Source organism: Alternaria ventricosa (genome assembly GCF_023758065.1).
Source record: "Alternaria ventricosa strain BMP 2768 chromosome Unknown scaffold_4, whole genome shotgun sequence".
Taxonomy (NCBI): Eukaryota; Fungi; Ascomycota; class Dothideomycetes; order Pleosporales; family Pleosporaceae; genus Alternaria; species Alternaria ventricosa.
This window is the reverse complement of record NW_026055684.1, coordinates 1,096,269-1,115,338: the sequence shown is the minus strand read 5'-3', so window position 1 is coordinate 1,115,338 and position 19,070 is coordinate 1,096,269. Positions and strand designations below refer to the sequence as shown.

General features: G+C 53.0%; 10 protein-coding genes across 10 annotated transcripts; 6 read left to right on the top strand and 4 right to left on the bottom strand.

Annotated features, from left to right (window-relative positions):
* Window positions 1–128: 128 nt before the first annotated feature.
* J4E93_003051 (uncharacterized protein) lies at window positions 129–2,907 on the bottom strand (the record flags this gene model as incomplete). Its single annotated transcript, XM_049340991.1, has 2 exons — window positions 129–1,754; window positions 1,804–2,907. 2 exons carry the CDS (start codon window positions 2,905–2,907, stop codon window positions 129–131), a joined length of 2,730 nt encoding a protein of 909 aa, XP_049201873.1.
* A 731-nt stretch (window positions 2,908–3,638) lies between these two features.
* GUA1 (GMP synthase (glutamine-hydrolyzing)) lies at window positions 3,639–5,312 on the bottom strand (the record flags this gene model as incomplete). The annotated part of the gene is made up of 2 exons (XM_049340990.1): window positions 3,639–3,676; window positions 3,725–5,312. 2 exons carry the CDS (start codon window positions 5,310–5,312, stop codon window positions 3,639–3,641), a joined length of 1,626 nt encoding a protein of 541 aa, XP_049201872.1.
* A 591-nt stretch (window positions 5,313–5,903) lies between these two features.
* BCP1 (Mss4p nuclear export) lies at window positions 5,904–6,886 on the top strand (the record flags this gene model as incomplete). The annotated part of the gene is made up of 3 exons (XM_049340989.1): window positions 5,904–5,999; window positions 6,053–6,289; window positions 6,341–6,886. The coding sequence occupies 3 exons, from the start codon at window positions 5,904–5,906 to the stop codon at window positions 6,884–6,886; spliced, it is 879 nt and encodes a 292-aa protein (XP_049201871.1).
* A 189-nt stretch (window positions 6,887–7,075) lies between these two features.
* On the bottom strand, window positions 7,076–8,039 carry FES1_1 (hsp70 nucleotide exchange factor fes1; the record flags this gene model as incomplete). The annotated part of the gene is made up of 4 exons (XM_049340988.1): window positions 7,076–7,257; window positions 7,307–7,457; window positions 7,512–7,600; window positions 7,760–8,039. The coding sequence occupies 4 exons, from the start codon at window positions 8,037–8,039 to the stop codon at window positions 7,076–7,078; spliced, it is 702 nt and encodes a 233-aa protein (XP_049201870.1).
* A 577-nt stretch (window positions 8,040–8,616) lies between these two features.
* On the top strand, window positions 8,617–9,420 carry POA1 (ADP-ribose 1''-phosphate phosphatase; the record flags this gene model as incomplete). The annotated part of the gene is made up of 1 exon (XM_049340987.1): window positions 8,617–9,420. One exon carries the CDS (start codon window positions 8,617–8,619, stop codon window positions 9,418–9,420), a length of 804 nt encoding a protein of 267 aa, XP_049201869.1.
* A 245-nt stretch (window positions 9,421–9,665) lies between these two features.
* J4E93_003046 (uncharacterized protein) lies at window positions 9,666–10,617 on the bottom strand (the record flags this gene model as incomplete). The annotated part of the gene is made up of 2 exons (XM_049340986.1): window positions 9,666–10,303; window positions 10,554–10,617. 2 exons carry the CDS (start codon window positions 10,615–10,617, stop codon window positions 9,666–9,668), a joined length of 702 nt encoding a protein of 233 aa, XP_049201868.1.
* Window positions 10,618–11,056: 439 nt separating this feature from the next.
* On the top strand, window positions 11,057–12,572 carry J4E93_003045 (uncharacterized protein; the record flags this gene model as incomplete). Its single annotated transcript, XM_049340985.1, has 2 exons — window positions 11,057–11,638; window positions 11,688–12,572. 2 exons carry the CDS (start codon window positions 11,057–11,059, stop codon window positions 12,570–12,572), a joined length of 1,467 nt encoding a protein of 488 aa, XP_049201867.1.
* Window positions 12,573–12,947: 375 nt separating this feature from the next.
* On the top strand, window positions 12,948–13,397 carry J4E93_003044 (uncharacterized protein; the record flags this gene model as incomplete). Its single annotated transcript, XM_049340984.1, has 2 exons — window positions 12,948–13,092; window positions 13,189–13,397. The coding sequence occupies 2 exons, from the start codon at window positions 12,948–12,950 to the stop codon at window positions 13,395–13,397; spliced, it is 354 nt and encodes a 117-aa protein (XP_049201866.1).
* A 514-nt stretch (window positions 13,398–13,911) lies between these two features.
* On the top strand, window positions 13,912–14,828 carry J4E93_003043 (uncharacterized protein; the record flags this gene model as incomplete). Its single annotated transcript, XM_049340983.1, has 3 exons — window positions 13,912–14,213; window positions 14,267–14,738; window positions 14,787–14,828. The coding sequence occupies 3 exons, from the start codon at window positions 13,912–13,914 to the stop codon at window positions 14,826–14,828; spliced, it is 816 nt and encodes a 271-aa protein (XP_049201865.1).
* Window positions 14,829–15,314: 486 nt separating this feature from the next.
* On the top strand, window positions 15,315–17,414 carry J4E93_003042 (uncharacterized protein; the record flags this gene model as incomplete). The annotated part of the gene is made up of 1 exon (XM_049340982.1): window positions 15,315–17,414. The coding sequence occupies one exon, from the start codon at window positions 15,315–15,317 to the stop codon at window positions 17,412–17,414; it is 2,100 nt and encodes a 699-aa protein (XP_049201864.1).
* Window positions 17,415–19,070: the final 1,656 nt, after the last annotated feature.

Sequence of the window (19,070 nt, the reverse complement as noted above, 5' to 3'; positions counted from 1 at the left end):
GTGCAAAGTAAGCTAACGCTGGCTCCACTTTCAAGGCTAGCCCACCCGCTCCTTTCATCTCAGGTACGAAAGGCGGGCACGGGAGTTTCAGGACTGCAAACGGCCGGGCTTTGGTTCGGGAATAAACGCTATCTATCTCTACTTCGGTCTTCCAGCTCCACATCCCTACTTGTCCTACCGTCTTCGTTGTCGTTGTTATCGTCGTCCCCCACTGCGAATGCTCCATCCCCTCTTTCATCATGGCCACTCTCCCGTCTCTCATCTCGTCCATCCCTGGCGGCCGCAGTGGTTGGACTTGCTAGCCTAACCTCTCCCACCTCCTTCAACCCAACCTTCCTTCTCCCCCAATTGACCACAGCCTTCCCCCATCCAGCCAACTTCTCCATTCCCTCATCGCCATTGCCTGCTCCACCACCATGTGACCCTCCTGCCTCTACTTTAAATTGGTATTTGAGACAGTCCTTGATGGTGACAAGACCAGTCAAACGGCCGCGGTACTCAATCAAAATGACGCGCGGTCCCATCTTCTTGAAGAGCTCCATGACCGTTTCGAGGGGAAGGCGAGGGTGTACTGAGAGTGGCGTTGGATCGATGTAGCGGGTGAAGTCGAGTGATGTTTGAGACGAAGTAGTCGGTATAGAGTCAAATGTCGTGTTCGGTGCTGGTGGACCCGTGCCGCTTGCACTTCTGGACCCTGGATTGCTAGCAGACGAGGATGAAGAGAAGTAGCACTTCGCGTGACCTGGGGCCTGTTGCTCAATCTTCGCGCGATCGATCGCATAACGAAGTTCCGTGCGGCCAATGTAACCGATTAGAGTCTTTGTCTTCATGTCTTCCACGATGGGGTAGCCTTGGTATGCGTTTTCGTTCATTAGACGTTCCATTTGTCGAAGTTCCATGCCTGAGGCTGGCAGACAGACTACGCGGCTTGCCATGACTTGACTGACTGGAACATCGAACGTGTGTTCTTCTTTGCTGTCGAGGAACGGGTAGCCGTTTAAGTAAATCATGCGGTCTGCGATTCCGCCATGGCCGAAACGTTCGCTGACCGCTTTCGTGACGCCGACGACTATCATAGTGGGAAGAATGTATGTTAATGCGCCAGTGATCTCGAACATGATGACCACGACGCTGACGGTGATGTGCATTATGCCACTCAATGCCGCCGCTGCACCAAGGAAGGCGTAGGTGCCAGGCGTAATACATGGTCCATCTGGGTCGCAGGCTGAGAAATAGGCTGAGCCAGGGAAAGACTCGTGCAAAGCCTGGACGCAGATGCCGACCATACGACCGAATGCTGCACCAATAGCCATACTAGGCACAAAGATACCAGCCGGCACTTTGCACCCGAACGAGATGACTACCAACAGCGTACGTAGCACTGTGGCAATAGCAAGTGTCGTGACATTGTGCCAGCGATGATTCGCGTCACAAAGCTGATCGTAGTCCTTGTCGCCCTCACACTCTTGAAACAGTATCTCCATACTCTCAGTCATATCAATCCTCAAGAACATGTTCGGGTAGCAAATCACGCCAGTGATGACAGCGAGAGTAACAGCTTCTGTGATGGGGTATGCAGAAAGGTACTTCTTGCGAAACACCTGCATCTTGAGGTTCCACTTGATGACGAAAGCGCCGTAGAGACCACCAAAGACACCAATGATGATATAGAAGAGTGTTTCGAAAAAGTGCCAGGAGCGGTCGTAGGAGACGTTGAACATGACGAGCTGACCGGTCCGGAAGGGGTTCATAGCCTGGCGCAAATTAGCATAGAAGTCTAGTATCTCCCGTTGTTGTACTTACAGCAAGGACAGCTGTAGCGACCAGCGCACAGAAGTAACTCCTCCAGAGCGTCTTGAGGGGGAACTGATTGCTCATTTCCTCCAGGGAGAAAAGCACTCCTCCAATCGGACTTCCAAACGCCACACCTACACCAGCCGCTGCGCTCGCACATAGTATCTCCCTTGTCTTGGCCGCATTCCTCCTGTACTTGTCGAAGAACCTACTGATCACATTGCCCGTGCAGACAGCGTAATGCACACTGGGCCCTTCTTTACCGACCGACAGTCCCGACGCAATAGCAAGCGGCAAGCCAATCGACTTGATGAAGAGTGTAGTAAAGCCCAAGAAGCCTTTCATGACGAACCCCGCAATGATGCACTTCATCTCCGATATGCCCGATCCAGCTGCATACGGCGCAAAGCTTTTGACCAGCCTGGCAGCAGTGAAGGAGAACAGCGCTGCGAAGAGTATGTAAAGTACATAGTTCACAGGCCAGAAACCACTCCAGCGCTTCCACTCAGGGCAACCTCCCTCAGCACCCCAGCAGCAGAAGCTCTCATTGAGGTAGAAAGCCGTGGTGCAATGTCCCAGCTTGATATCGCTAAGCCATTCTGTCACGATATTCAGGAACGCAGCGTTGAGTCCTATCGCTGCGCCGACAAGCGTGACAACAATCCACGCTTGGCCCGCATCATATGCCTCTGCAATCTTCCTCCTCCACTTCCCTCGTCCCCGGCCTAGAAACACTTTCCCGGTGCGCCCATCTTTTCGCACGCCGATGTTGTCTCTTTCGCGCCGGCGCGCTTTGCGTCGGAGTTGTTCGCGGGCAGCGTCTTGTACCCAGTCTATGGTCGTAAAGTCTTCGTAGCGCTTTATCTCTGCTATCTCTTCGACGATGGCCGCGTCGGCGTGTGTCGTTTCCGCAGCTTCGGGGTCGTCATCGTCGATGTCAAGTGACAATATCGATTGGCCTGTTGTGCGCCGCCGGAGAGAAGGTGCGAAAGATGTAGAACGCGGTGTTTGGCTGGGGCGCGAGGACGGGCGGCGCGTGGAACTGGGACGGAGGGGTGTGGGTTGTTGAGAGGATTGGCGGGCGCGTGAGCCCGAGGATGAGGATCGATTCATCGCATCGTTAATCGTTGATAACTTCGCGTGGCAGAGCGGGAAGTATTTTGGTTTCGAGATTTGGCTGGGTTGCGTAACTGGGGAGCTGTCTCATGCAAGGGTCCCTTCCATCCCAGCTCCAGATCGCCGTCTCGCCCGCGGGAGTCCGCTCATTGCACCGCCACACTTACGACCTCATTGCGGTGTATAGCTATGCAGTACCGTGAATGTATACGCCGTTTTCTACTGCATCAATTTGACGTACCAAATGTACTGCGCACCTTTGGGATATTGTTTACCTGAATAGATCGGGGTGTCTGCGTGCGGTTGTAACACGAGTCTTGTTGTGGTTTTTATAGATCTACTTGCACCACCCATCTTGCACAAAAATTTGTAACCCAACACCATACTATGCGGAGGTGCTCAAAGTTGTTAAGCGGTGTGTACATGATAGTCTGGAGCCTACATCAACATTAAAACATGCAAAGTAGGTGACTTAACGTCGATGTAGGCTCTAGACCTGTTCGGGTTTTTGACATTTCCTATGAAATGAGCTTCCTTATCATGACACTTCTCACACAGCGATCCGGCAGCACTTCGCTATGGGACTGAAATCTTGAATGGAAATGTTGTATTGTACTTCATCTTGCTTCATACGGGGTATCAAATGCCTAAAAACCTTTTTGCTAAAAACCTGTTTGCCGACTACATCTACTTTGTGCGCCCACTCCTACGCTCGCCACACGGTATGTCTACTCCATCTCGATAGTACCCGGAGGCTTACTAGTGACTGTTGGGTGTTAGTAGCTGTCCGGCTTAGATGAGATTATCGACTTACTGTCATATACCACGCGGCAAACCCCGTTGACCTCATTCACAATCCTCCTGCTAACCCGCTTTAGGAACTCTCCATCGAAGGGGAACCAATCAGCCGTCATGAAGTCACTCGTCTCAACTGCCCTCAGAGCAATAACCTGCTCGTGAACGCGCTTATCACCCATGACACCGACGGCCCTAACGGGCATAAGCGCTGCAAACGCCTGGCTGATCTTGTTGTAGAGGCCGGCAGCCCTGATCTCCTCGATAAAGATGTAATCCGCTTCACGCGCAATACGGACTTGCTCGCGGGTGACTTCACCAAGAATGCGGATAGCGATACCTGGGCCCGGGAAGGGGTGGCGCCAGACAAGGTCCTCTGGAATACCAAGCTCTTTGCCCAGCGCGCGGACTTCATCCTTGAACAGCTCGCGAAGGGGCTCGATCACCTTGAGCTTCATGTCTTTTGGCAGACCACCGACGTTGTGGTGGGTCTTGATAGTTTGGGAAGGCCCCTTGAATGACAGCGACTCGATGACATCGGGGTACAGGGTACCCTGAAGAAGCCACTCGACCTCACCAGCGTTGGAAGATTCATGCGCTTCGGCCTTGATCTTATCGGCTTGCTTTTGGAAGACCTCGATGAAGGTGTTTCCAATGATCTTGCGCTTCTTCTCGGGATCGTCAGTCACACCCTTTAGGCGGTCGAGGAAGAGGTCGGACGCGTCGACGACGGTGAGGTTGATACCCAGGCCCTCATCGAGTGTCTTCTTGACCTGAACGGCCTCGTTGAGTCGGAGGACGCCGTTGTCGACCATGACGGCGTGGAAGCGGTCACCGATAGCCTCCTTCATCAGCTTTGCAGCGACAGTCGAATCGACTCCACCGCTAACGGCACCGATGACCTGTCCCTTGTCGCCCACCAGCTTCCTGATGCGCGTGATCTCCTGGTCGACGAATTTGCTCATAGTCCAGTTGGTGTTGGCCTCGCAAATGTCGACAGCGAAGTTCTTGAGCACAACCTTGCCTTGCTTGGTGTGTGTGACCTCGGGGTGGAATTGGATACCGTAGTACTTCTTCGTCTTGTGCGCAATGCCTGCGAACGGCGCGTTGGTAGTTGTCGCGACCGTCATGAAGTCCTGAGGCATGTTGCTCAGCTTGTCGCCGTGGCTCATCCAGACCTCCAGCTCGTTGCCCAAGTCCTTGAACAGCTGGTCCATGTGTCCGCCGTGGCTCTCAACCTTCAAGTTGGCGTGGCCGTATTCCCTCTTCTCGCCAGCTACTACGCCGGCGTTCTTTCCGAAGTGCCATGCCATCTCTTGCAGTCCGTAGCATATTCCGAGGATCGGTACGCCGAGATCGAAGACGGCGTGGTCGACGTGTGGAGCGCCCTCCTCGTAGACGGAGTACGGGCCACCGGAGAGAATGACTCCCTTGGGGGTGAAGGGCAGGTCGGCGATCTTGGTAGTGCATGGCAGCATCTCACAGTAGACATTGAATTCGCGGAGACGGCGAGTGATCAGATGCGTGTACTGCGAGCCGAAGTCGAGGACCAGGATGGTGTCGAACGTCTTGTGAGGAGGAATTGGATCGGAGGTGTCGGTCGCCATCTTGAAGTACTAAGAGTGTGATGGAAGTGAAAAAGAGAGGGAATAGAAGGAAAGAAAGAAGTAGAAAGGACAGGGACGGGTATATGAAAGCAGAGGTACGAGGGGCTCGGTCACTGACTCTCACAAAGTTTTGGCGGGGTTTTCCAGAAAAAAATCTTATCGATAACAGAAAAATGCTATCCTGTGCTTTGCTCCATGGTAGCGCGCAGGCAGCACAGACTGTTGCCTGGGCTCATATATCACTCTGATGTATACATCATCGAGAAATCGCAAGAAACATTGTCATGAACCGTATTGTAGACGTCTAGCCTAAAATTTCCCCGCATGAGGTACAACTCAGATGACGCGAGCATCTTTGTGTAACCACTCTACGCGTATTGAAGAAGTCTCCAATTGGTCGATCATCGCATATAAGGCGTAGTACGAACTCAAGACAGCCTTGGAAGCGGTATGGCTCTGTGGCTGACCGTGCTTGTCCTGGGCCCCGCCCAAAAATTCATTTATCGATAACGGCGTAGTTTGGATCGCGCAAAGTCGCGTCTGTCCAGTGACCTCACCCACCCAGCTCCCTACCAATCGCATACCCACACAATGGCGAAAAGAAAGTCAGAGAGAGATCCCGAAGAGCTGCCCGATGCGTCGGAAAAGCGCAAACAGAACGATGACGACGAGTCCGGCAGCGACGAGGTATGCGCCTTCCTCATGACCTCTCATAATGCGCCGTCTCACAAAATTGCTAGGACATGGACATGGTGAACGTCGACTTTGAATGGTTCGATCCGCAACCCGCAGTAGATTTCCACGGGCTCAAGAACCTCTTGCGCCAGCTTCTAGACGTTGATTCGCAATTGTTCAATCTCTCTGAACTCGCCGACATTATACTGTCGCAACCGCTACTTGGCAGCACGGTCAAGGTTGACGGCAATGAGACGGATCCATATGCATTCCTTACTGTGCTGAATCTGGAGACACACAAGGTACGGACTACTCATGCACAGCTTTGCGGTACACATACTGACACCAACCAGGACAAGAAAGTAATCCAAGACCTAACAACCTACCTCTCTAAAAAGTCCGCGCCGATCCCTACTCTTCCACCCCTCCTAACATCGTCTTCGCCCGCGCAAATCGGCCTCATCCTAACCGAGCGCTTCATAAACATGCCCCACGAAATTGTCCCACCAATGTACACGATGCTTCTGGAAGAGATACAATGGGCGGTTGAGGAGAAGGAGCCTTACACGTTTACGCACTACCTCGTCCTGTCGAAGTGCTATTCAGAGATACAGAGTCAATTGCCGAGCGAAGATGCGCCACCGAGCAAGAAGAAGAACAAGAAGGCCGATGTGGGCGAGGAGACATTCTATTTCCATCCCGAGGACGAGGTGCTGCACAAGCATGCGGTGGGATACACGAGCTTTGAGTACGATACACCTGTGGATGAGGGTGCGAGCGACAGCAAGAGGGCGTTCCAAGAGTTGGGTGTCAAGCCCAAAGGTCATATGGTGCTGATCGAGGCGGACAAGTTCAAGGGTGCCGTGGAGGCTGTGAAGACGTTCTTGAATGGGCAGTAAATACGCAATGCAAGATGAATTCACCAAATAATGCAACCAAAGAGACGGCGAAGGTTGACTCTAACTGGTGTTACATTGCAAGGGACACAAGCCGAATCTATGTGAATCAAACCGTAGGAAATTGATGCTCGCTCCTATACACACAAGTCGACATCACCGTCATCCACCTCCACCCAAGAATTGCTTTGCTTAACCAATGACAACCTTGCCGTCCTCGGGGAAGTCGTATGCGGGAATCTCCAGGTTGAGCGGGGCAGGTCCCTTTCTTATGCGGCCAGAGATATCGTAGTGGGATCCGTGGCAGGGGCAGAACCAGCCTCCAAAGTCACCGGCCTCACCGATGGGGACACATCCCAGATGGGTGCAGACACCTAGTGCTGTTAGTCCTGCTTCATTATAACGATGTGTGTGGTGACGTACCCAACATAATCAACCACTCAGGCTTCTGGACACGGTCGGAGTCGGGCTGGGGGTCACGGAGAGACTGCCACTTGGTGTCGTCGGCCTCTTTGATCTCGCCTTCGGTGCGGTGACGGATGAAGACGGGCTTGCCTCGCCACTTGATAATGACCTGCGCTTATCAGCTCCACTGTCCGGATATGCCATGTCGAATTGCGAAACGTACGTTCTTGCCCTCGGGAATGGCAGCGAGGTCGATTTCTACCTTGGCCTGGGCCAAAACATCGGCGGAGGCGGACATGTTGACGAGAAAGTCTGTTGGGCGGAGTCGTTAGCCGTCCGGTCTTCATCAATTCGCGATCCAAGTCATCCCCAAAATAGCCAATTGCTCTTTTCCAGCTCCAAATATGCCATCTCCGTTGTTTCCAACATTTTCCACCCCTCCATCGAGCTATCGCAATGTTGAAGACCTACCCTGTACAGTCGCCTTCGCGCCAAGCGCACTCAGCGCACCCATGGTTCCGACCATGAAGTACTGGAAGACCTTGGGGCCGGTCTCGCCTCCCTTATTCCTGTATGCGGCGAACGAGGGGATCTTGGTCGAGTCCGGGCTGCCCTTGAAGGGGCTGTCGAACGAGGAAGCCGAGGCGTTGCGGGTCTGCAGAGCGGTGCAGCCGGCCGCCCGAGCGACGGGCATCTGGTGAGCGGTCCATGAGCGTGCAATGGCACGGGTTGTGTTGGCGAGGGCGGGCATCGTGGACGCGGATGGGCGGGGGTCGGTGTCGTTGATGGGGAAGAGCTTAGGTCGGGAATGTTGAAGTTTTGGCGGTTTGGCAAGGAGCGTTATGTCAGGTGTCGTGTGATTGGCCCATCGCCCTTCCGCGCGACCTTCACCAGATTTGAGCGTCATCGGCGGGCATTATCACGAGAGCTATACATTGTGATATTCAACTTCAGATTCATCCCATTTATTAGACAGTTCGCAGACTTGAACTTAAATTGTGGATAATTGTTGCAAAAGAGAACACGAGCGTCTCGTCAGCGTCCCAGGTGGTAAGATCGCGGCATTTATACTGAGTTATAAAACCATCCAGTCTTCCTTCCTCGTTCAGCCACATAATGCACGATAGTAGTCAAGTCGGCAAGCGCCTTGGGTAAGCACCCTGGTTTGACTGTCTTGGCGACTGCCTGATTCTATGCGTGCCGCAAGCAGGGTATCCCTCTTCGGACACGCGAAAGTCGTCTGGAAACAGTTGCTCCTCTCTCACTTCATTGTTGAATTCACGTTGTACCACTACAATTAACCTCCCATGACTATATAATCCCACACCATGCCACCCAAAGACTCTACCATCACGTCCTACTTTGGGCCCATGACCGAATCTCCCACCCCAGCAAAAGCCAAGGGAGCCACCGAAAGGACGACCAGAAAAGCGACCATGACACCATCGCCTGAGCCACAAGATAAAGGCAAAGGCAAGAGGGCGCTATCAGGATCTCCGGCACCAATACCTGAGAAGCGGCGAGACACAAAACCCGCAACCAAGCCTACACCACCGCGCCACCTCTCACACAAAGATCTACCCTCAAACAAGCTCTCCCCATCCCCAAGCTCGTCTGATCTACCTACTCTGGCCCTCACTTACCACCCCGGCGACATCTTCGACGCACCCCCACAAACTCTTCTAATCCACGCCTGCAACACCCAAGGTGTATGGGGATCAGGCATAGCCAAAGCCTTCAAAGACGACTATCCAAAAGCCCATGTCATCTACAGAGACTTCTGCACCAAAGAACACCTCCTCAAGTCCAGACCGGTACCCACTGGCACAGCGCTTCTCATACCACCTGTGGACGGCAAGAAGCAGCATTGGATCGGTTGTTTGTTTACGAGTGCTAAGTATGGCAAGGGTAAGGACAAGGCGGACGTTATTGTCGAAAATACGAAGCCCGCTATGGAGATGCTGTTTGAGCTGGTGAAGATGGCGGGTGGGGTTGAGGCGGTTAGGATATGTAAGATCAACAGTGGGGCGTTTGGGGTGAAGTGGGAGAGGACGGAAGGCGTGCTGGAAGGCATTGTAGTTAGGGAGGGGTGGATGGGGAGTGTGGAAGTTTGGGAGCCGGAGATGGGTTAGAAGACTAAGATGATAGAGGTTGAGCTGCATCAGATGCACTCGAGGGAGGTCTAATCCGGTCGGTCACTTGTATATTTGACACTTCTGGTTCAAGTTGCATACTTGTAGGCAATCACGCCGTAATGCGGCCCACCTTCCAAACAGCTGAGCGCCATTCCCATGATATACCCAGCAAACGCCGTTATGCAATGCAAGATATCCGCTTCCATACCGTTCTGTCTCTGCCTACAACATCAAGAGCCGATTTACTTTTGACCATTAATCGCAGTAAATCCACCTGTTGACCGCCTAGCCTGAGGGCTCTTGCTTGCACTCGCGGTGGGTTGACGAGGCGGGCCGCGCATCTCCATCTCGATCTGCATTGCCGCTGCGTCCTCTTCTGGTTCGCTGTCTTCCACGCGCTCGACTTCTTGATCGACATCCATGGCATCGGGCGTCTCGTCTGGTTTCGCTGGGGTAGGCGAGGCTGTTGAAGCGCCGTTGGTAGGCGTCTCTGTGTCCTTGTCTGCGCCCTCTGCTGTCTTGGAGGCACCATCCAGCGTCTTCTGTCCGTTCACCGCGCCATCCTTCTTCCCATCCTTCTCCTTCTTCTTCGCATCCTCCTTCTCCTTCTCATCCAACTTCTTCTTCACAGTGCCCCATGTGCTTGTCCTGGGCGCAACATCGACTAGGAACTCGAGGTTGTCTGTCTTCGATATCGCGCTGCTCACGTCGCGGTATTGTATGTTGCGGCGCGGCTTACGCTCCGCTTTGACGACGTTGTGTGTGGTGGTTGCGAGGTGCTGAATGAACATTTCTGTGGCCAGTGCGATGGCGAAGGCGGCATTCTTGGAGGTCGTGATACGTTCGGGATCCGCTTGGATTATCTTTTGCACGCGTGCGACTGTAGAGTGAGTTAGCTTGATTGTCTGCTACGAGGAAAGACGAGGGTACTGGGGACGTGGGCAATTGAAGACATTGCGCTCAATACAAGCGGTGGCTAGCCAGTAAGTCGTTCAATGTCATGAGGCCACCAGAGGCGTAAGTCGTAGCAGTACTACGTGGTGGTAGGGCGGTCTCTAAGAGGCACGCAGAGGGTCGGAGCAATGGGGAAGGGGGTGGAGTCAAGTGAAGACAGTCAAGTCGTTACTTACGAGGAAGCGACACATGGCCGGTGATTTCCTTATTTGGCGCAATCGGGGTGTTGTTGTAGGGCATGGTGAAGGAAGAAGTTGTTGCTCTGGTGAAATGGGCGCTGGATCGATGAGTCCTCCCAGCGTGCTGTTTGAGGCTAGTTGCGTGTCCAAAATATGAATGGCAAAGTATGAGTGTGGGTAGCGCGAGTTGACACGTTCCAGTCGCGAAATCTAGCCAAGAGAGGTGTCTAGTCGCGTGCAGTAGTCGTGTTGAAGATGTCGTGTACCCTGGTCGATACAGGGCGATCGCCGCGGGCTCCCCCAGCCGAGGCGGGCGTCATTAGGCCGCTCCTCTTCGTCAGCAACCAGCCATCTTATCTTCCTGCTTCCTTCGTGATCCCCAGACCATAGATACGTGTTTGTGATATCTTCACCCTGTATTGACTTTGTTGATCGTATTGCGGTGTTTCCATCTCGTGCCGAGCACCAACTATCAGCCCATCAGGGTACACCTGCCAACCATGAAGCTCTTCATTGCTAGTCTGCTCGCCGCGACTGCAACAGCGTCCTTGTTCTCCCAGGTCCCATTCCAAGAGAGACCAGAAGTAGAAGGCTTTCAGGTCTACCAAAGTCCATTCTCCGAGCACCATTCGATTCGCATAAAACATCAACAGAGCGACACTATCTGTGACGCGCGCTCCAAGCAATACACCGGCTGGTTAGACATCGGCTCAAAGCACATCTTCTTCTGGTACTTCGAATCACAAGACAAGCCCTCCGAAGATCCGCTCCTGCTATGGTTGACAGGAGGACCGGGTGGCTCAGGCATGCTTGGGCTGATGGGCGAACTGGGACCTTGCACGATCAATGAGTTTGGCAACGGTACCGTGCACAACGAATACGGATGGAGCAAGAATGCCAACATCATCTTTGTTGATCAGCCCGCTGGTGTGGGTTTCAGCTACGTCGATGAGGGCATCCCGCTCCCTGCGACAAGCTTCACGGCTGCTGAGGATATGCATCACTTCTTGCAGCTGTTTACGAGCGAAGTCTTCCCGGATCTTTTGAATCGCGATTTTCATATTACAGGAGAGAGTTATGCTGTAAGAATATGTTGCTGACTCTTGCAAGACACTCACTAATCGAAGATAGGGCCACTACGTTCCAACACTCGGCGCAGAAATTGTCACGAAGAACCTAGAATATCCTAAGCGTCCGCAAGTGAATCTCAAGTCGACCTTCACGGGCAACGCTTTTGTCTCACCTCGGGACACCAACTTTGGTTTCTGGGAAACGCTGTGCACCACAAACCCCGGCGTGGAGACTCCCGTCTTCAACCAGACCCGTTGCGACATCATAGCTACCAACCTCCCTCGTTGTATGGCGCTTATCGATGTGTGCTACAAGAACCCCGATCCAGCCATCTGCCTCGCAGCCGACGACGTATGCATGGAAGGTGTTGTTCTCCTCTACGATGGAGAGTCTGGAGCCGGAGGTCGCAATAGATTTGATATCACGGATGGCTGCGAGACGAAGGACGATTTCTGCTACCCAGAGATCCCAAGGATACAAGACTACATGAACATGCCGAAGGTTTGGGAAGCGCTTGGCGTACCCAAAGCTATAGGCAACTACACAGGGTTCTCTTTTGATATTGCGCTGGCTTTTGCGCTTACTGGAGATCCGGTAGTCAGCATGCAGCCTCAGGTTTTGTATCTTCTTGAGCATGGCATCGACGTGCTCTTCTACCAGGGTAATTTGGACCTTGCTTGCAACACCGCAGGGAACTTGCAGTGGGCTAGCACGATGCAATGGAAAGGCCAACCGGCATTTGTCGCACAGCCAAAGAGGCCCTGGGAACATCAGGGCAAGGAGGTGGGGTGGTTCAAAGAGGTCAAGACTGTGACTACAAGCGGGAGAGAGACCACGTTTGCATTCGCTACAGTGAACGGAGCAGGCCATCTGGTACCGATGGACAAGCCAAAAGAAGCGCTGGCACTTGTTGAGAGATGGATCAAGAAGAGGAGCTACGCATAATTGTCGCGTGATGGATGCATATTGTGTTCTGCGCAAGGCCGCACTTAGCTCAGCAAAGGATTCCGCCATCGCAATATCTAGGCATGCAATTTTCATCAGCCCCAGTACCACATCGGCTTCATGCATGTCATCAGGCTTCTTGCGTTTGGCGCCCGAAATATCCATGGGTTGGTGTTTGTTTTCCCCACCATGATGTAATTGCTACCAGCTACGTCATCATGGGTCCTAGCCTCTGCGCAAACTTCAGACCCTTAATAAAGAGGGGAGAAGACACACTCACCCAACAACAAACACAATCAATTGCCACTTCTCACTCCAAACTACACTTTACAAACCTTCTACTTCTTCCCATTTCCAACAACCCACACAAACAACATGTCTGGAACTTCCAACGTCGGTAACAGTGCGGTCTACGAGTCCCAGGACCAGGTCACCAGGTCCAACGCCGAGATCGAGCAGGAGAAGAAGGAGGCCCGCTTCCACGAGGGCAAGGAGCACTCTCACAAGGCTCAGGACTCTAGTATGTTTCTCTCAGCCTCGCGTGCATTTTCCTCTGTCGATATGCCGCGTCATCAGTCATCTCTTTACAAGACCGTTCACTAACAATCACCCGCAGAGGACGAGCGATCCATCGCCAACAAGCTCGAGCGCGAGGAGAAGCGTGAGAAGGAGGGTGAGGAGAAGTCTCTCGAGGACCGCCAGCGCGAGCAAGATGCCACCCTCCCCGCACGCGCACACGGCAACGAGCCTTCCAAGGGAGCCAAGATCGACCAGGAGCTGAGGGAAGAGGACGAGGCTATGCTCAAGAAGAAGGGCGCCAACTAAAGTCGTCGTGATGAATGCCGATTTCGATACCCCGCACACATACTCAGCGTGTTAGGAGTTGGAGGAGGAATATAATGACTTGGATTGACGATAAAACGTCTCCATGAAGCCCGCCTGAGACATGGCAAAGGCATGAATCAAATAATTTCAACTCAACATGTGTTCTTCGCAGTGTGTGACTGTATGATGGTTGAGACCAGGCCGTCGCTCCTTGACGCGAGAGCTCTCCACATTGTCGTGCTTACCCCTCGGTGTCTGACTCGTGCAGCCTCGGAGATACGCCGATGGCGACCTCATGACCGCTGCCTTCTGTCTCCAAATCCCCAATCGCCTCCCCCACGTCCTGCAAACATCAATTGCTGTATTACAAAGCAGTGCGGCGTACATGCCTAATCTTTCGTCATCTCGCCAACTCCTCCGCACTGCTACTGCCTTCGCCAAAGCTCCCTTACGGCCCCGCATCGCACCTACAAGCACCCAGCTAACGAACATCCTCCAACAACATACCGCAAACATGTCAACCAAGATGGCAGAGCGCCTAAAGGGCAAGACTATCGTCATCACCGGTGCTTCTTCTGGCATTGGCAAATCCACAGCAATCGAATTTGCGCGGACACAGCCCGACGACCTCAAGCTTATCCTCACTGCGCGGCGAGAGGACACATTGAAGGAGATCGCACAAGAAATCCAAGGCTTCGCAAAAGGCGTCAAGGTCCTGCCAGTCAAGCTTGACGTCAGCAAGCCGGAGGAAGTCCAGAACTTTGTCGGAAACCTACCACAAGAGTACAAGAACATTGACGTGCTCGTCAACAACGCGTATGGCACCATCTCTTCGGATACGCGTTACCGTTTGCTAACATTCAACCCAGGGGCCTTGTAAAAGGTGTTGCGCAAGCTCCCGATATTTCGCCCGCCGACATCGACACCATGTTCAGCACAAACGTGACCGGCTTGATCAACATGACGCAAGCCATCCTTCCCATCTTCAAAGCGCGATCCACTCCTTCCGGCGACATTATAAACATTGGCAGTATCGCAGGCCGCGAGCCCTACCAAGGCGGATCCATCTACTGCGCTACAAAAGCTGCTGTGCGCTCCTTCACCGACGCCATGCGCAAGGAACTCATTGCTACACGGATACGCGTCATCGAGATTGATCCTGGACAAGTTGAAACAGAATTCAGTGTGGTCAGATTTGGAGGCGATAAAGAGAAGGCGAAGAAGGTCTACGAGGGCGTTGAACCGCTGACACCGGAGGATATCGCAGAGGTTGTGGTATTCGCTGCGGGACGGAGGGAGAATGTCGTGTTGGCTGATAGTCTGATCTTCCCGAACCACCAGGTATGTGCAATCGAGTGAATGGGAAATCAGTACACTAACGTTGTATAGGCGGCAGCGACAGTCATGCACCGGAAACCTGCCGGTCAGTAGATCCGGTCATTGACGTGTATATAGCGACTACTTATACACAGTTCAGAGACGAAGCAGATATCCAGAATTCGACCTTCGTTATGAAAGACCTGTTTGCTGGTCACGATATACCACATGTCTCATGCTTGCGATTCCATCTCGTCCCGTCTCCTCACAATGTCTTCTCTTCTTGAGTCTTGTTCCGAAATTCACGCGGATTGTCTTCGAAACAAGTGAAAGATGGTAATATAGCCCGGGCCCCGCCCCAACGTTGCTATGGTGAGCGCTGGCAAAAGAGAGACCCGCTTCTGTAACTCAAACGCTCACACAGCTTTTGTACACATCGACTCCAGTTGTACCTACTCTGGTGGTGAGCGACTACGCCTTTCGTCCCACGTCATCTCGACACTCAACCCAAGTAGCTTGCCATCATGCAAGCCGCGCGCTTTTGAGCGCCGGGTTTTCTACCACCACAGACGGAAGCATATTGGTCAGCTCACAGACAAAATGGCGCGACTACGAGTTCCTGCATCGCCAGTTGAGACCCGTCGCGCGAAACATGCAAACGCAGGAGCTGGAAACAGGACGGCCAGCCAACCTAGGCATTCAGGCCCACAACCCGAGATCAGTGCAGCCTTCGATTCGTCTGCCAATGATCATGCAGAACGCTCCACGACTTATCCGCGCATTGTGAGGAGCTTCGCGTTGATGGACGTGGAGACAAAGCGAGATGTACAAGGTTACCTTGTCGGACAGTACAAGGCCGTTAAGAAAATGGGCCACGAGCACATCACCCCTACTGGCACCAAGATTGTCTTCTTCTTTGGCCAAGCACAGCAAGAGGAAGAGTTCGATATACTAGACGAGAATATGAAGGGCGACCTGCGCGAGTACGTCAACGAGGATGAGGATGCAGATCACCCATGGTGTGGGGTGCGCGACTTCATGCGAAAGATTGCGACTTCCAAGGCCGAGGTGTCGACAGAGTTGAAGGATACCAAGCACGGTTTGGGTACTGAGACACCTCATCAAGCCCGCTTGGTGCGCGCTCATAGTGCGCCCTCCCTGGCTCAGTGCATCGCGAACGCCAGCATCGACAGCGCCGGATCAGATACCGACCCTGACTCAGAAGACGACGACATCGATCTTGAATTGAGGATCGAGAACGCACTCTCGTCCTTTGCTAAAAAGGTCGAAGAATTAGAGGATGTGGCAGGAGCGCTGTCAATCACGCCACCCAGCCGTACATATTCTGATGCCCGCTCATCTACGTCAGCGCCTCCCAAGGACATCGATATACCGTACCCCTGTGGACCAAATCAAAACTCCCGACTTCGTCGTCATAGCGGTTACTGTTCACTCGCATCTCTGATCGCTCACGCTGAAGATACCCGTGCGCCTTCGTGCTCGTCACTTTCTTCGTGCCTAATACCTCCCGGTACCACCTACAATGTCGTCCGCAAACCCTGCTACGACCCAGACTTTGAGGGTCATAGCCCTTGCGCCACACATGATGAGGGAAGTTGGGGACTCTCAGCGGATGACGCTCTGGATATGCTACAAGAGCGCTTCAGAATAACACATTGCGCTGGTGACGGCACAGGCTTTGATCGTCGCGAATGGCTGGAATACAAGCTTGAGACTGGACGCAGCATGGTACATGGCCCGTCGCTGTTACCATTTGGGACGAACTGTTATGAAGCTGAAAAGCCAGGGCAGATCAAGGACGCGGATGATATCCCGTACGCTAATCGACCCGAAGCCACGGCTCGAATCCGCACTTCGCCTTCTAAGGACACCCTGAGTACCAACTCATCCGTCCGGAATTCGGTGTTCTCAAAATGCACTTCGAGCACATCCATTTCATCTTACCGGACCAGTCGTCCACAGTCTGCACGAACTGAACATTCTCGGCTCATGAACGCACTTAGCCCCGACAACGATACTGAAAAGTGCGGACATGGCTATGAAATCTCCGCGCCGACAGTGTGCAGTCCTTCTGTCGCAGGTATTGTTCCAAAAAGCGAACACTTTCAAGGTTATGCAGGTGGCACTGTGCGGGATGGGAAGGGTGCACACAGTTTACCCGTTACTACTACCAAAAAATGGTCTAGTGGACTGAAGCTGTGGGAGGATGAAAGCTGGCCCAACGCACCCGAGCGCATCGGAACCGACTTTGAAGACGCTCAGAACTCCATTACGAGGAGCGAATCCGAGGACCGCAACGTAGAAGAGTTCTCACAGCTGCGTGCGTCGCTAACGATAGTTACGGACAATGATGAACCCATGCGGCCTGAAATCATCGCCAACCGCCTGTATGCGGCTCCGAGGATATACGAGGAAGCCGCCAATTTTGTTGAACATGTCGCCACTAATTCGGATGTCGATTCCGAATGTTGGTCAGAACCCTTGGATGGTTGCGCGCAGCCGCGTCGCAAGTGGACTAGCAAGATGAAGCATTGTCTCCAGAAAATACCCCAAAAGACAAAGCAGGCTACCCACGACTATCTCAAAGCGACGAAACGATTCTCACGGACTGCTTGGCGCGTGTTGCCAGCTGCGCTGTCGAGCCGACATCCGTTTGAGAAGATCGACGGCATCCTCTAGATGGTCGGCTGGGGAACTGGATCTGCGTCGGAACTCTTTGGGTGATCCGACTGGTCTCACGGACCGTTCACGCTGCCTCCGCAATCCACCCGGAACGATGGTTCGGCGAGCGTTTGGGCCCACTTCAGACCGAACATATGTTGGGGACATGGTAGAAGCGTTGGAATTGATTGGAAAGCTCAAGTCAAAAAGCTTTTCATTGGACGACACAGACATATTTTGTAGAGCATCTTTGCTTTTACTTGACTTCTCTTTTGGCGCGCTATGAAACCTCGATTCTAGATACCCACCTGCATGCAGTAGTAGCAGTTCTTGTATGAATATAAGCCCTTCCATGTGCCCTCATCGCACTTCAAGCATTTTGTGTGAATTGCAAAGTGTGGTCGTGAATGACTAAGTCCACGAGGAGTGAACCCTGGTTTGATCAAGGGTCATCCACTGTCGCGACGTTACCACACAACGTTCTCACTGGCCAAAATGTCTTCGGTTTCTCATTCTTTGCACATTTCACTACTTAGCCCGCTCGTCGTTTCCCTCTTTACGAACGACTGCGCATCGACCACCACCACCACGGACATTTCCAGCGCCAAGAGTGTGTAAAATAGTGGACTCTCACCATCGCACACCCACGAACGAATTTGCAACTGTCTAGTTTACGTCACTCTTTCCATCACATTATCGCGTAGTTCCAACCGCACTGCGATCTCGCCAGCCATCACTGAACTTGATACGACAACGATCTCCAATCCTTCGATTACCACTTACGATCACCAAACCAAAACAGTCACACAAATAATCATGGCTTCCGATACAGTCGCTAGTGTTAACCAGAAGTTCAACTGGGCCGACGACGACGAGGACGAATTCGACTTGGATAGCTGGAATGCTACCGCCGACACCTCCGCGCCCACTGCCGCCGAGCTAGGCCCTCTGCAGGTCCCTCCCACTGGAGATGACACTAAGGAAGATGAATCCTACACGCTATCCCGCATTTTCAACGAGCGTGCCTATTGGGACCCACCCGCCATCCAGGAGTCGTCACACGCGGAGCCTACCCAGGAGGCAGAGGCAGAGCCAGTTGTTGAGCCGCCAGCTGAGCACTGGCATATCGCCGTACTTGGCTGCAGTCCAGAACATCAGGTCATGTCTGCGCGGTACATCCTTATCACGCACGCTATTGGTCCTTCTTATGAAGGTAAAGAAGAGTCCGACGTCCCCGCCTATCCAGAATTGAGCGAAAACCCGGGCCATCGGTCTTACTATGCGAGAGGGTTTCGGGACTGGAAGATGAAACATAGAGGTTTCTCGTCTAGAAGGGTCTATCGTAATTCACCCTTGAACATCGTCACTTCCATCGACAATGCGCACGAGATCGACGACATTGCCGAGCCTGAAGAAGGAGCGGTAGAAGACGCTGAGCGCGAGATGAACGAGGAAATTGATCGCATGATTGATGATCAAATTACCAATCACATTGATCAGTTTCAGTGGTTCTCCAGGACAGAACTTGAGAACTTTTACCACCAGTTCAAGGCTCAGGAGCAGAAGGCCGAGATTGGCGACGACCTGTCAGATGATGATGACAGCGATTTGGACGACGGCTGGGATGAAGAGGCTTACGAGCCATACAACGTTCCTGTTGAGGATGAAGAGATG